The sequence below is a fragment of the Paramormyrops kingsleyae genome, chromosome 9, assembly GCF_048594095.1.
Source record: "Paramormyrops kingsleyae isolate MSU_618 chromosome 9, PKINGS_0.4, whole genome shotgun sequence".
Lineage (NCBI taxonomy): Eukaryota > Metazoa > Chordata > Actinopteri > Osteoglossiformes > Mormyridae > Paramormyrops > Paramormyrops kingsleyae.
In genome coordinates, this window is record NC_132805.1 from 6,843,544 (window position 1) to 6,856,603 (window position 13,060).

Sequence of the window (13,060 nt, forward strand, 5' to 3'; positions counted from 1 at the left end):
CACTGTGAAAATACACTGTATAAATAAAATTGAATTGAATATTATGTACAGTATTATAGCATATTCGAATTATACACAGTTCAGCAACTTGATTTGTACAGTAATTTGAAAAGCGTTTGAAACAGCTGTACTGTATTTTAAAATCATCAATAAAATTAAGTAAATAGCAACGCTGTCCGTTTTTATTAACTTATATTCCTGCAAAAAATATACAAAAGTCAATTAGATGGTAATCTGCCTGAGACATAAATGGTTGGAAATCGGTTATAATGATCATCCGCTTATGGTGATCTGTTTCACTCAGACAGACGTGATCACTATAAGCGGATTCCGCTGAATAACCCAGCCAGCAGTACCAATGCTATGCTATGCTAGCAGCCACATTCAGAGCGCTGAAGCTCACTCACGTGTAGTGAGTCCCGTAACGGGGCCCCCGGATGTGTCCCACGCCGTTACACCCCGGAGTGGGGCAGCCTTGACCCAGAAGCACCGAGGTATCTGTGGAACCTGAAATAGGACCTTCTGTTAGGAGACTTGAGGAACTACAGACCTGAGTCCTACTAGCAGGCCGATTGGTTAACAAGTAAACTTTGGGAATAAATGACAATTATCTGTAAAAGTGATTCTCAATCTTTTTGTACCACCACCTAATTGTTACCATGCCAGCTCAGTCGCGACCCTATATCAAGTATAGGTTTAAATTAATGCTATGATCAAGCGTGCAGTTCACTCTGCAATTTACGCCATTTAATGCCTATCACACATCTGAATGGATGTGCCAGTGAATTTTAAATTAAACATCTGTTTAATGATTGAGTGTTCATTAGTTTTGCACTAAGCATTTGCAGACCCAAGACCTGTTTATACGGGTTCATTCTAGGATAGGGGCTGGGAAATCTGATCGTGGATCAGCATAGGAGCTTGCTGGTTTTAAAACGCTTACATTTCCAACTCTTTCAGAACTTGCCATTTGGGTCGCGACCCACAGGTTGAGAATCACTGATCTATAAAAGCTCAGACCATGATGCCATGGAGCTCCCAGAACAGATTTGGAACAGATCTCCCTCTATAGCCACTCAAACACCACCCCTGAAGATGGCCGTTGAGTGACGGACCCGGGGATGACAGCTGCTACAGAGCCGGGGACCCCAGTCTGAGCGCGCTCAAGACCAGAGTCGCAGCAGATGCCCAATGGAACGAGCGCCAGAGAGCTCTGGGGGAGTGACTGAGCTCCACCCCAGCCACGTACTGTGGGGGTTCTGCAGAGGATGGCCCGTCTTCTGGCACCAGCCTATGGGGTGTAGCTCCGGACTGTCCACATCCACCCAGTAATCGTACTCCTTGCTCCAGCCGTCAAAGTGCACCTGTAAGGACGAGCAAAACCGATTCACTAAGCAGCGAGACATGACTCCCACAGAACACGCGTGTAACAGCAGGCCGACGTCCTCAGAGTTCACAGCCTTCACGGGGAACCGTTACGAGCCCAGACAGCATTTCCAAACACACACCCGCAGTCTCATTTTGCTAAAGTAGCTTTTTCCAACCAAAGTTTCTCTATAGCAGCATTTCTCAACCCAGTTCCCAACATGTCAGTACCAGGTATTCTGGGTTCTTCATGGGCTGGAGCTGAGAGGGAACAAAAACGTGGACCATCTGGGGGTGTCCGAGGACCGGGTTGAGGAACGCTGCTCAAGAGCACATGCCAAGGTTACTATTCAACCTCCCCCCCGCACCCTACATGTCTGGTCCACTTCAGGTGTGTGAGGTGATACTATCCAGGAGCCGGTTGGACAGACGCCCACAGGTTCACAATGCAGGATGCTGGGGCTGCGGCATTAACCCAAAGCGAAACGCCATTCATCCACACTTCTATTTCTGGACAGTTTATCAAGGCTAGAGAGGAATCTTCTACTGAAGAACTTGCAGAGGATGCAGCTCAGTGCTCAGTCTTTCAGCAGCAGTTTGCGAGATGTGGAGATTTGGAAAAAGGAGATGTGGAGAAAGGAGATGTGGAGAAAGCAGACAGGATCACAGGTTGGTCAGGAAGGAATTAATCCAAAGCTTACAGGGAAATCCAAGGAGGTACAGCAAGCAAGAAATGATGAATGAGTAAAGTACAGCAACCTAAGGGGAGGAACAGATCCCCCCCCCCCCACCTTGGTAAATGCTCAGCTTGTAAACATAGTTCCTAAGAGACACAACTGGGGGTGGGAGGGGGGCACTCTCCATTTTCATTAATCACTCTCCTCGTGATGAGGGCCCAGCTGACGCTCTCCACAGAGGCCTGGGCAAACCAAGCCAGTGTGACATCAAGTCTCCATTTCTGCTGTCACCTTGCCATGGGGAAGGAAAGCCGTCCTCCTTAAAAGGGAAGTGCCATTTTTCCGGGATGTCGACAGGGCAGAGGCTCAGTTTCAGTGGGCAGGGGGAACCCCCCCGCCCCCACCCTTCCTAGCAGCCAACGAGGCAAAAATTACCAGAAGAGCATTTCTTTTGAAAATACCGCCAAAATACTGTTAAGCATCCGAATGTTATGGCGATATGAAATCGGAGATACCGTCCAAGCAGGAACCTTTCCTGAAAGCATCCTCCGCAGAACCGGCCGACCCGCTCGATTAAATTGAATAGAAAACACGGCACCCCCAACCGACCATGCTGGGGAGGTGGGGGACGGTGCGGATGAAGAGAGTGGGAGGGGGCACCTTCAGCCGGTGGTCTTCGGTATCTGCCACGGTGGCTACGCGGATCAGCATGGGGTTCCGCTTGTCCACGGCCTCCAGCTTCATGCCCATCTGGAACCCATGTAGCGGCCTCTGGACGGGGAACCGAAAATGACGTGAACTTCCACGCAGGATCTCCTCCACCTGCCCCTCCCTCCTCACACCTCCCTGGTGTTGCCAGAGCTCCCCCACCAGGCCTCGCTCACCTGTTTGAAAGCCCGAGCTGGAGCTGCCTGAGACCCCGTCTCTTCCAGGTACTTCTCCCAGGAGAAGCTCTTCGGATGCTTGTATTCTGAGAGCGAGACGGCGTTGTTCCGTCAGCATATCCATTTTATTTATTCAGCGACCAGAATGACTCATGCTCAGAAGTGCAGCAGTGCCCAGAACGCACAAATTCAAAATGATTACATTTTCACCATCATCAAAAGACATTACTGTACCGCTTTAAGAGTAAGTAGTGCCTTTTAGAAGGCAGACAGCTTTAAAGACTACTAACCCTAACCCACCCTGAGATCACTGATCTGGGACCGGTGATGAAGGTCGTCAGGATGGAGTAAAACACTGGTAATGAGACAACTGAACTACTCAGCCCTATAAAAACAACACTCAATAACGACACTGACACTAACTCTGAGAGAAAGAAAGAAAAAAAAAGTATTTTGCCCTGGTTTAGGTGTGGATCTACCATTTACTTGAATTTTCACAGTTTTCCTCAAAGCTGAGCGTAGACGGACCAAGAGATTTTGTCACAAGGTACAGCAGAGCCTAAGAGATCCAGTTTTGATAAAACATGGAGTTACGGTGTTTTGCCTTTGCAGAGCAGTATAGGTTGGTCAAATTAAACAATGTCTCCCAAAGTTGCCCTTGTGTCTCAACGAGACCCGACACACACAGACCACTAGGGTTTACACCGGCCTAACTAGTTTAGCGTACCAGCTGGTGTGGTGAGCGTTAACTCCGCCTCCTCGCAGTATCCCACAGGGTGGATGTATGGGCTGCTGGCATCACACCTGTAAATAAATAAAAATAAAACTCACATTTACTCAATTTTCACTAAGGGCGCTAAATTTCACTAAATTTCCCCTGCAGCAGGTACTGCAGTTTTTGGTACGGAACATTCGGTACTTTCCCTTTGCCAAAAGCACCAAAAAGTTCCAGTACCGAAAGTGCCAAACCAGTTGGGTACTTCGGTACTTTGGGGTGGGACTTAAACACTTTCTTTCGTTCAGTTATATAAATAGCCAGCATCTAAACACTATACAACTGCCGTCTTGAGAAAAGAAAAAAAGATAGATATTAGGGTTTTTATAAAGCAAAAAGGAGTTAAATTTCTCACAAAATTTATTATCAGGGTTTTTATCATCAGAGAACGCATGCAGCGCTGGTAAACTTTCAAGTAATTTTTTAAACATACACTATATAATATTAATAAGGAATAATGATTAAAATCGCACAGCTTCCTAAGCTTTTTTTTTTCTTTCCTATGACAGAGTAAAAATGTTTTAGCAAAATGTAAACCCCCTACGCTATAATGTCCGTACAGTAAAAGGGTATGAAAACCAGTACTGCATGTGCATAAGCCATGTTGGTATTAATATCGCACACCGTCCAACCCTGTAATACGCTATAGACTTTTTTCAAATTCTGTACAAAATACCCATCTCGCGTTGACATATCACTGGGCACCGGTACCAGTTTCTACGGCAGTGGAAAACCAACACCTACCAAAAGTACAGTACCCTGGTGCAGTGAAAAAGCACCACAAATTCTCCGTGTTAAAAAATCGTTGATGACTGTTTATCACCCCCCAGCCTGCTACCGCCCATTTCAAAGACAAGATCACTGAAAGCTCAAGTTATAAGTCTGATCTGACTGTCAGAGGTTACCAAGAGACACTCCCTTTAGTAGAAGCACTGACTGCTATACGAGATTACCGCCGTTTTCAGCAGCCCTGCCGGCCAAGTTACGCCCAAACACAAAAGTCGCAAAAGTCCCCAGTACTCCGACCCCCTGACTCACCAGTAGTCATAGGACTCGTCCCAGTTGTCGAAGTGGATGAGCAGCCGGTTGTCGACGACGGCGCCGATGGTGGCCACGCAGATGAGAGACGGGTTCTTCCTGTCCACAGCTTCCAGCTTCATTCCCGGACGGAATCCGGACGGAGTCACAGACTGCGGGGCCAAGGCGCTCGTCATCAAACGCCACGCAAGTTATTCATGCCAGAGTGCTAACCCCATGACAGCCTGCGATTTCACACGTTCCAGAAACATCTGCTGCCAGCCCAGCCCTGCGCTGAAGTGACCTTACGAACGCGAGCACAGCAATCACCACTGACGTGCAAACGTAACCCGCATGCTTCTCACAGCCCTATAGGAGGCGCCAGTAGCTCAAACACTGTTGTCCCCAGTTCACCCAACAGTCAAGGGCCTGAAAGGAGCAGCAACAGAGTGGCTTTATTAACCACCATCCACGGGTAACAGGGGTTCCCATGTAGCAATGTCTAGTACTGAGACTGCCAGCAGGGCGGCGACACCCCTAGCTGCCACACTCTGACATGACATTCCCCAGGGATTCCTGTAGGACTTCTCTCCAAGGGGAGACCACATTTTCAGGAAGCCAAAGGACTCGTACAGTGCTGCGACACACCCCGGGGCGTCGGAAACAGCGGTGGAGGGGGACACCCCCCATGGCCCCAAAAAGCGAATGTTCATTAACTTTCATTATGAATCCATGCGTTACTGAGGCCAGTTTGCTGCAGAGCGAGAAGATGAAGCACCTAACAGGGTGCAGATCTACAAACTCATATGGACCAGTCATTTTGTTTGGTTATGTTTAGATGTGAAACTGGACCCTAAACAGTGTTAGTCTTACTTAAAATGATTAAATCTTTATTATTTTAAATTTTAAAATCTTCCTTGACATTGCATCCTTTCACAATGCGACTCCTGAATCTATGCCCACTGCGATGTAATATACATCACACCCCCCCGCCAAATCCGGTCACCTCCCCCCCCCCCCCGTCAAACACCTCCTAACGCCACTAGTGACACCTGCTGTCCACAGCCAGCGAGCGGTAAGCAGGAAGATCCAGTGCCACCTGCAGAATTAGATGACCAGTGGTCATTGTTGACACACCACAGTACACGACGAAATGTGTCCCCTGCATTTAACCCATATGTGACATCGTGACATAGCAGGGGGAAGCTTGGGGGTGGTACCTTACTTGGTCAGGGATTCAAATGACGCTTCCCTACCCATTAAGACACCAAAAAAAACAAATCAGGGGATAGCATGAACGCAGGCCCCCACTACCAGAAATTATGCAGTCGAGATTCACACATTTGGGGAATTCGCAGGGTTCAAAACAGCCGCAGTGCAATGGCTGGGCCTCACCCTGGGTGAACCACCTTCGTGGTCATGGTATCTCCCCTGCCAGGTAAGTATCGCTAACGGTGGCCCCTAGCTGTGGCCCCAGGAGACACTCACCGTATTCAGACTCCTGAAAAGGTTCTTGGGAGCGATCTGGCCTCTGCAGTTCTTCACATACGTGCTCCAGTTAAACTCTCCTTCCCTGCACCCTGAAGAGAGTCGAACGTCCAGGTCACAGAAGGGCAGGAGCGGAGGACACCCAGGCATACCTCCTCCACCGGGGGGCCCCTCACCTTTCGGGGGAAGCAGCCTGTGCCCGGTCTTCTCGCACCAGCCTGCCGGTTTCACGTCCCAGGAGTCCGCATTTACCCAGAAGTCATAGCACTCTGGGTAGCCATCGAAGTGGAGTCGTATCCTGTAGCCCTGGACCTTCGGGGGGGGAGACAGGTTAAGGTCATCTGCTGCCATGCCACCATGACGTTACCATAGCTACCGCAGCAGAGGCCAGAGGAAACGAAAAATGGGGTCTCCCATCTCTCTGATCCCTCTGGCGCACGAAGAACCCCATCAGTACATAAATTCGGGACGGGGTGCAGCGTTACCTCGGCAACGGTCAGCACACAGAAGAGTGACGGGTGGCTGGGGTCCAAGCCCTCCAGTTTCATGCCCACCTTGAAGCCGTTGCGACTCTGAGGAAATGACTGGTGCTAGAGAGGAGAAACACGAACACGGCCAGTCGTCACGGAAACCAGAGTAGCCTATTACTAGCCAATTAGTGCCATTAAAATATCACTCACATTTTTAAATTATGCAATTATTCTTTTTATAATTATATATTTGTGTGTGTGTGTGTGTGTGTGTGTGTGTGTGTGCCTGTAAAAAATGTGTTGGGCGATATACTGGTTCATACCAGAAACCGGTTTTTGTTATTCGTATATATGATTTTTTTCCTTATACCGCAATACCGGCTTAAATACCCTACACAACTTTCGGAAAGTGGCGCAGCTGGAAGCTGGTTTAAGGGGGGACCTTTCTCACTGCTGCGCCACGAAAATGTACCGCGAAAGATCAGAAACGGAAGATATAGCTGACGCTGCAATTGAAAATAATGAGACACTGGGGTTGTCAGAAGTCGATTCTCAGATACTAATCGATACTAAAAATGATTTCAATAACTCATTTTCACCATTATTGATACCAACAGTGCAGTTTTCGCCTCATTCGCCATACTTCACACAGTGGCACTACAGCGCAGGCGCACGTGCACGTGCACACTCGCGCAGCCCCTCCCCTCCTCTCAATACCCGCTGAACACATTCACGATGGTTAACACACACATACCAAGTTGGTCGAACATAGCATATGCTGCAATTGAAGGCACTTTGCAAGCTGCTTTAGTGTAAAAAAAAAAAAAAAACGCGAAAGTATTTTGCAGACGAGCATGGAAAGGCTGAGGATGTCGATAAGCCTCTATGCTAACAGCGCTACGGAGTTGTGGCGATGAAGTCAAGTAGCACGTCGAACCTGGCGAAGCATCTTCACCCTATAGGAGGCGCCGGTAGCTCAAACGTCCCGGTCTTTGAGAAATTTCGCGAGGTCAGTAAAGCTCGTGTTCCAGCAACACTGAACTATTAAACACTTATCAAAAATGTTCACTTGGCCGGCACACACCTTAACATTCGCCGTTTATCTATAATCTATCATTTTTATATATATATATAAATAAAAAAAACAAACTACAAATATGTAACATGACTGCATGACATTAATCCATTCCATGGTGATCATGATCTGCGCAACTGCCGAGTTTGCAGAAGCCTGGATCCAGCCCTGTGAATGAATATACACCCCCCCACTGACCTCCTTGAAGAGTTTGGCAGGGGCAGCAATTGCCCTCTCCTCCTCCAAGTATGCTGACCAGCTCCACGCCTTCTTCTTCGAAGGCAGGGCGGTCACTGAAGAGGGGGGTGGGGGGGGACAGGACAGACAGACACGCCGTCACGTGACGGCCATGGGAGGACACACCAGCCCCCAGCGGCTGTCCCTGTAACATCCGGCCTTGTTTACCACGCACTGCATGCTGGGACGGCTCCCTAAAACCGTGCCCGTCGGTCGGGAAGCCGCTCGGAAGAGACACCCACCCAGCCGGGCGAGCTTGGCCGCCCTCCTGCCTTTGCATGCCTTGGTCTTCTCCTGTAACACAGCACAGGGCACCCATCACATGGGCCGTCTCCATGGCGACCTTAGGAGTTTTCGAGCTGGAGCTCAAGAACTTAACTGCAACTTAATGCTCATAGTAGTTTTACTTACATAAAACTGATCTGAGAGTAGAACAAAAAATTATTATTAGTTCAGGGAGATAACCAATCAGACTGTAGTGTAGGTGGGTCCAAGCAACTAGAGGAGCTGCAACCAAGATCTGACTGCAGAAGAGGTGGGTCCAACCAGTTTGATTGGTTCTTTCTGAACCAATCATTTTTCATTCTGCCCTCAAAACAATTCTGTGCAAGTAAAACTCCCATGAGCAAAGTCAACTGTAAGCACACTAACCCACATGGAGATGCAGATCATTATAGAAGTATTAAATACAATAGTATTGTGCTTTTTCTCATTTTGACTAAATATTGCCATTTTGCTGTATAGTGAGCACATGACTCACCTCCTCCTCCTCCAGGTTTTCCTCCTCCTCGTCGCCCGAGTCCATGTACATCTTTCTCTTCCTCCTTAGGCGTTTTCCTAAGCGGTCGCCCTCCAAGGCAGCAATGGGGGTGGTCTCCCCCGCCCGCTCTCTCTGTTCCCCTGGGGTCGACCTGTGGTTGTGGCAGCAGAGTGATGAAGTCTACAGCTGACTCGGGCCTTACACATCACCCGGCCCACATGCACACACAGGGTACTCGGGCCTTACACATCACCCGGCCCACGTGCACACACAGGGTACTCGGGCCTTACACATCACCCGGCCCACATGCACACACAGGGTACTCGGGTCTTACACATCACCCGGCCCACATGCACACACAGGGTACTCGGGCCTTACACATCACCCGGCCCACATGCACACACAGGGTACTCGGGCCTTACACATCACCCGGCCCACATGCACACACAGGGTACTCGGGCCATACACATCACCCGGCCCACATGCACACACAGGGTACTTGGTACTCGGGCCTTACACACCACTCACTGCTGTGCAACAAAATGTCGGGGGGGGGGGGGGGGGCAAAGCACAGGGGTGAAGTTTCCTAAAGACAAAGGGGCATGGAGGACAGGAGAACAGGCAGAGGGAGGATGAACAGAAGCAGAGAGCAGATGGTGGCCTGTGAGTTACCTGCCGCTGGATGCCTGAGCGCACATCACACTGCAGAACTTTCCATGAAGAAATCTCTCCTGGGAGCCAGAAATCCCGCAAGACCCACAGCTGGCCACCTCCACGCTGGGGGCCTCTTCGAGGGCCACGGGGCCTGGGTTTGGTGCCGGAACGGCCAAGCAGGCTGTGAGAATGCCAAACGCCGGTCAGTAAAACGCAAACCTGTGTACGATTCTGGCTAAACTAAGCCATGTGACAACTGGAGATCACAAGGGTCACCTTTATCAGGGGTGTTGAGGGGGGGTGCTGGCGCAGCGCCTGCAGGAGTCTCAGGTGGTGGGGTGGGGCGGTGGGACGGGGGCTGGTCCGGAGGGTGGGCATCTGCGCTATCGCCGCTGAGTGGCTTGGTATACAAATCCCGCTCCGTAACCATCTCCAGAGTCCCAAACTCAGTCATCCTGAACTGAGAGCCGAAGGCACACACACACACACAAAATGATGTGTGAACATGTGGAAGTCCTACCCAAAGGCAACGGCACATATTTTTAAAATGAGATTTTGGTTATGGGAACACCCCCCCCCCCCCACCACCAAAGTCCAAGTATGACCTAAGCCACACCCACTCTGATGTCACTGCCAGGGAGAGTGGCAATCCCGTCCTTCCAGTCAAGTGCAGTCATCATGTCAAAGTCTCCCCCAGGGGTAGGGGCATCTGTGGGGGGTGTGTCTGTCATCTTCAGTCTCCTTTCAGATGCAACACTAGATAGCACCAACACAAAAATGCTGATCTTACACAAACAACAGCAGGATTAAGAGCTAAATAGGAGCAAACGAGGCCCGGGCATCAGTGTAAAGGGTTAATAGACCCAAAGCTGTTGCCACATACAAGGCAGTAAAAACGAAAGTAAATCGTTGGATTTTCGGCGATTGGGATTGAGAAAAGCACCAGTATTATCAAATTACAAAGAAAAACGGGATGTGTTAAAGACCACGACAATCGATCTGCTCGACAACGTCACTGCTCACTGGAAAACGTCTCAAAATTTAACAGGATTATATTATCATAGAGAAACGGCTCACAGTACACACATGGTTATATAGAGCCGAAAAACGAATTTATACGGATTAAAATCAAAGCAACCCGCAAACGTCAATAGTTATACGTATCAACCCAATCGACACTCGTGTCTGTGATTAACTCCAATCCAATGCAAAAATGGTGATATGGTAACGCTTTAAAGTAGATACACACGGGTTTAAAAGCAGCACTGAAGCACGGACAGCACAGACGCTCAGCTCCACGTGTGCACTGTATTATTTTCCGAAGTGCGACAGACGCACCACCCTGCAGTCAGAAAGTTTGAGGCGGCAGCGAGGCGATGCGCACCTACGTCGCTAGAGGGCGACTGTCGGCCTGCGCGGCGTCGCTGCCCAGTAATGAACAAAAACGTAATATTTATGTTTAAAAAATACACGAAATTATAAATAAAGGGTGAAACACGAAGGCGCAGGGTGCACCCAAAGGGCCCCGACTAGGGAGCCTTCCGAAAAGCCGCACACGCACTCATAAGAGGGACAACATGCGCTTTCTCTTCTTTTTACAATATTTCGCTTACACCGTTGTTTGGTTTCGCACCGATAACTTAACCATGTTAATTATTTAAAAATTCAGCACATAAACTTGTTTTTCGCGGCCCAAGTATGAACAAAACTTTTATCTTAAATGATAACACGGACATTGCGTCTTTGGCCTGACGCTCACTTAAAAATTCGCTTTAGCTTTACTTACGTCACGATGGACAAATGCGGGGCTCAAAACACACTGTATGGAGGAATTGTTTAGTTTGTCTGCGTTTTTAAGTTTTTTCTTCTCCGTGCAGTTCATTCCAATCATAAATAAAGTGTAATGTATAAGCGCCCATTATTAGTATTCGCCTAATACAAAATGGCGGAGGGGAGGAAGAGGCCCCCCCAGCATGTTGAAACTATGTAAATAAAGAGAGTAAATGCCTTTAACGGATCGGTTCGCGTTATCGGCGACCGAGGCGACCGGAGCAGCTATCGCGGGTCTGCGCTTTTTCCCTCGCCGGGAGCCGGCGGCTCGGCTCGGTTCGACTCGTCCCGGAATGCAGCAGCCAGGGCCGGTCAGTCCCACCGTCCAGATGCACAGCCACGGCGCGGCGCAAGTCACAGCAATGCACACAAAAGTAAGTTTGCAGCCGAGTCCCCGGCACCGCGCACTGAACCCCTCGCACGGCCACCCATCCTGCCGACGTGCAAATCGACCCGAATCGCTTTAATTTCTTCTCTGCAAACTTGCCTGTGTAGTTTAAAATTTCCCCCCGTTTGGTGGCGCGGAACCCGGTGCAGGGGGGTGAAAGGCGCACTTGGGCGCCCAGGGCGGGGATGCCGGATGACCTCGGCAGGGCGGCAGGACGCGGGCAGATTTAATGTGAAATTCGTGCTACTCACCTCGTTTCTCTTTTAACTCTTATTAGGAGCCGAGCGGAGCGCCGAGCGCGCATGCGCCGCACGGCCGCTCCGCTGCCAACTTCGGCACGAGTACCGACCAGCGGCGGCCGCGGTGCCCAGCCTGGACTCGAACCCGCGGCGGGTCATTTGCGGGCACTGGGGACGTCGAGTCCGAAAGACGCGTCACCGGTGACGCGCAGGTTGCGCTGTGTCCTGTCGGAGTGGCATGTCTGCCCCCGGTGCAAAGGACAGCTGCCCGAAGTGTATATGACACCAGACACCATTAAACAAGCTGCCGTGAGCCTGTGATGTTTACTGTGATAACTTAATGCAGCGAACAAATCTCAGTTAATGCACACTAATGTCCCTTTGGATAATAAAACCAATGTAGCCTACGTGGTTCACTTTCGTGTTTGTAATATAGACTTCATTCTAAATTTCTTTGAAATTTACGTTTTTGTTAAGTCTCACTTGCAGGGCGATAATTGCATCATAAAGCAAGTTGCATCGTGTATTTATAAAATAATGAAAATCGTAGGCTACGAGTATTATGGCCACGGGTACCAGATCAGTGAACATGTGGCGAGAGATGGGAAAGACGCATGGCGTCTTATAACGAAGCCGAGCCGTATCAGTGCGGGGGTGTCGCTGCTTCTTATTCGGCTTTGTTCAGGTATCCGTAAGGAAAGCGAGGCTCACGCAGTCCGCACAACTGGGCAAATGCTGCGCTTCAGCCTTCGGCTGCACCCATCCGATCCACTTAAAGTTTCGCAGTTCCAGCGCTGTTTGACTGTTATTCACGTAAAATAACACATTTCATGTTCTTGTTTCGATTAGCATAAACTGTACATCTACTATACGTAATGTAGATTATCAAAACATTTATGCATAAGCCTGTGTACTAGAAATGAACGGTTATCTGGTTCAAAAACTGCAGTCAAATTTTGAAGACGTTGGTTTACTTTCAGGCAAAAAAAACTAAGTAATAAAAACACAGTATGCAACTGGTCCAGCTGGATACTTACTGGCCCGAATCTATTTGTATGACTGAATGCATGACTCCATCGACAAGCAAAAACAGACGTGTTGAACTGCAAACTGTATAAGAAAGACTGCGTTAGGAAGGGGGGAGGGGACAGGACTGGACCAGCAGTTATAGAGCAGGGGGAGGTAATGTGACCTATCTGTG

General features: G+C 49.3%; 1 protein-coding gene, 1 long non-coding RNA gene and 1 other non-coding gene across 8 annotated transcripts in view; 1 reads left to right on the forward strand and 2 right to left on the reverse strand.

Annotated features, from left to right (window-relative positions):
* The window catches only part of l3mbtl1b (L3MBTL histone methyl-lysine binding protein 1b), a 17,427-nt gene extending 5,424 nt beyond the window's left edge, over positions 1-12,003 (reverse strand). For 2 of the 6 annotated variants that reach the window (XM_072716209.1, XM_072716208.1), the window contains exons 1-16: positions 11,872-11,998; positions 10,023-10,158; positions 9,679-9,862; positions 9,421-9,583; positions 8,749-8,899; positions 8,231-8,282; positions 7,950-8,044; positions 6,692-6,796; positions 6,383-6,518; positions 6,207-6,298; positions 4,740-4,891; positions 3,654-3,730; positions 2,927-3,012; positions 2,703-2,813; positions 1,250-1,364; positions 408-507 (exon numbers count right to left, since the gene is read on the reverse strand). In XM_072716209.1, coding sequence (XP_072572310.1) covers positions 408-507; positions 1,250-1,364; positions 2,703-2,813; positions 2,927-3,012; positions 3,654-3,730; positions 4,740-4,891; positions 6,207-6,298; positions 6,383-6,518; positions 6,692-6,796; positions 7,950-8,044; positions 8,231-8,282; positions 8,749-8,899; positions 9,421-9,583; positions 9,679-9,862; positions 10,023-10,158; positions 11,872-11,924 — 1,808 coding nt within the window. In that variant the 5' untranslated portion in view covers positions 11,925-11,998. The other 4 variants (XM_072716210.1, XM_072716211.1, XM_072716212.1 and 1 more) reach the window with 4 other exon arrangements.
* Positions 6,001-6,164, reverse strand: LOC111859989 (U1 spliceosomal RNA). Its single transcript, XR_002841940.2, has one exon. It is a non-coding gene; the product is annotated as a U1 spliceosomal RNA (small nuclear RNA).
* On the forward strand, positions 11,471-12,879 carry LOC140592577 (uncharacterized). The gene is made up of 2 exons (XR_011992906.1): positions 11,471-11,606; positions 11,898-12,879. It is a non-coding gene; the product is annotated as an uncharacterized lncRNA (long non-coding RNA).
* Positions 12,880-13,060: the final 181 nt, after the last annotated feature.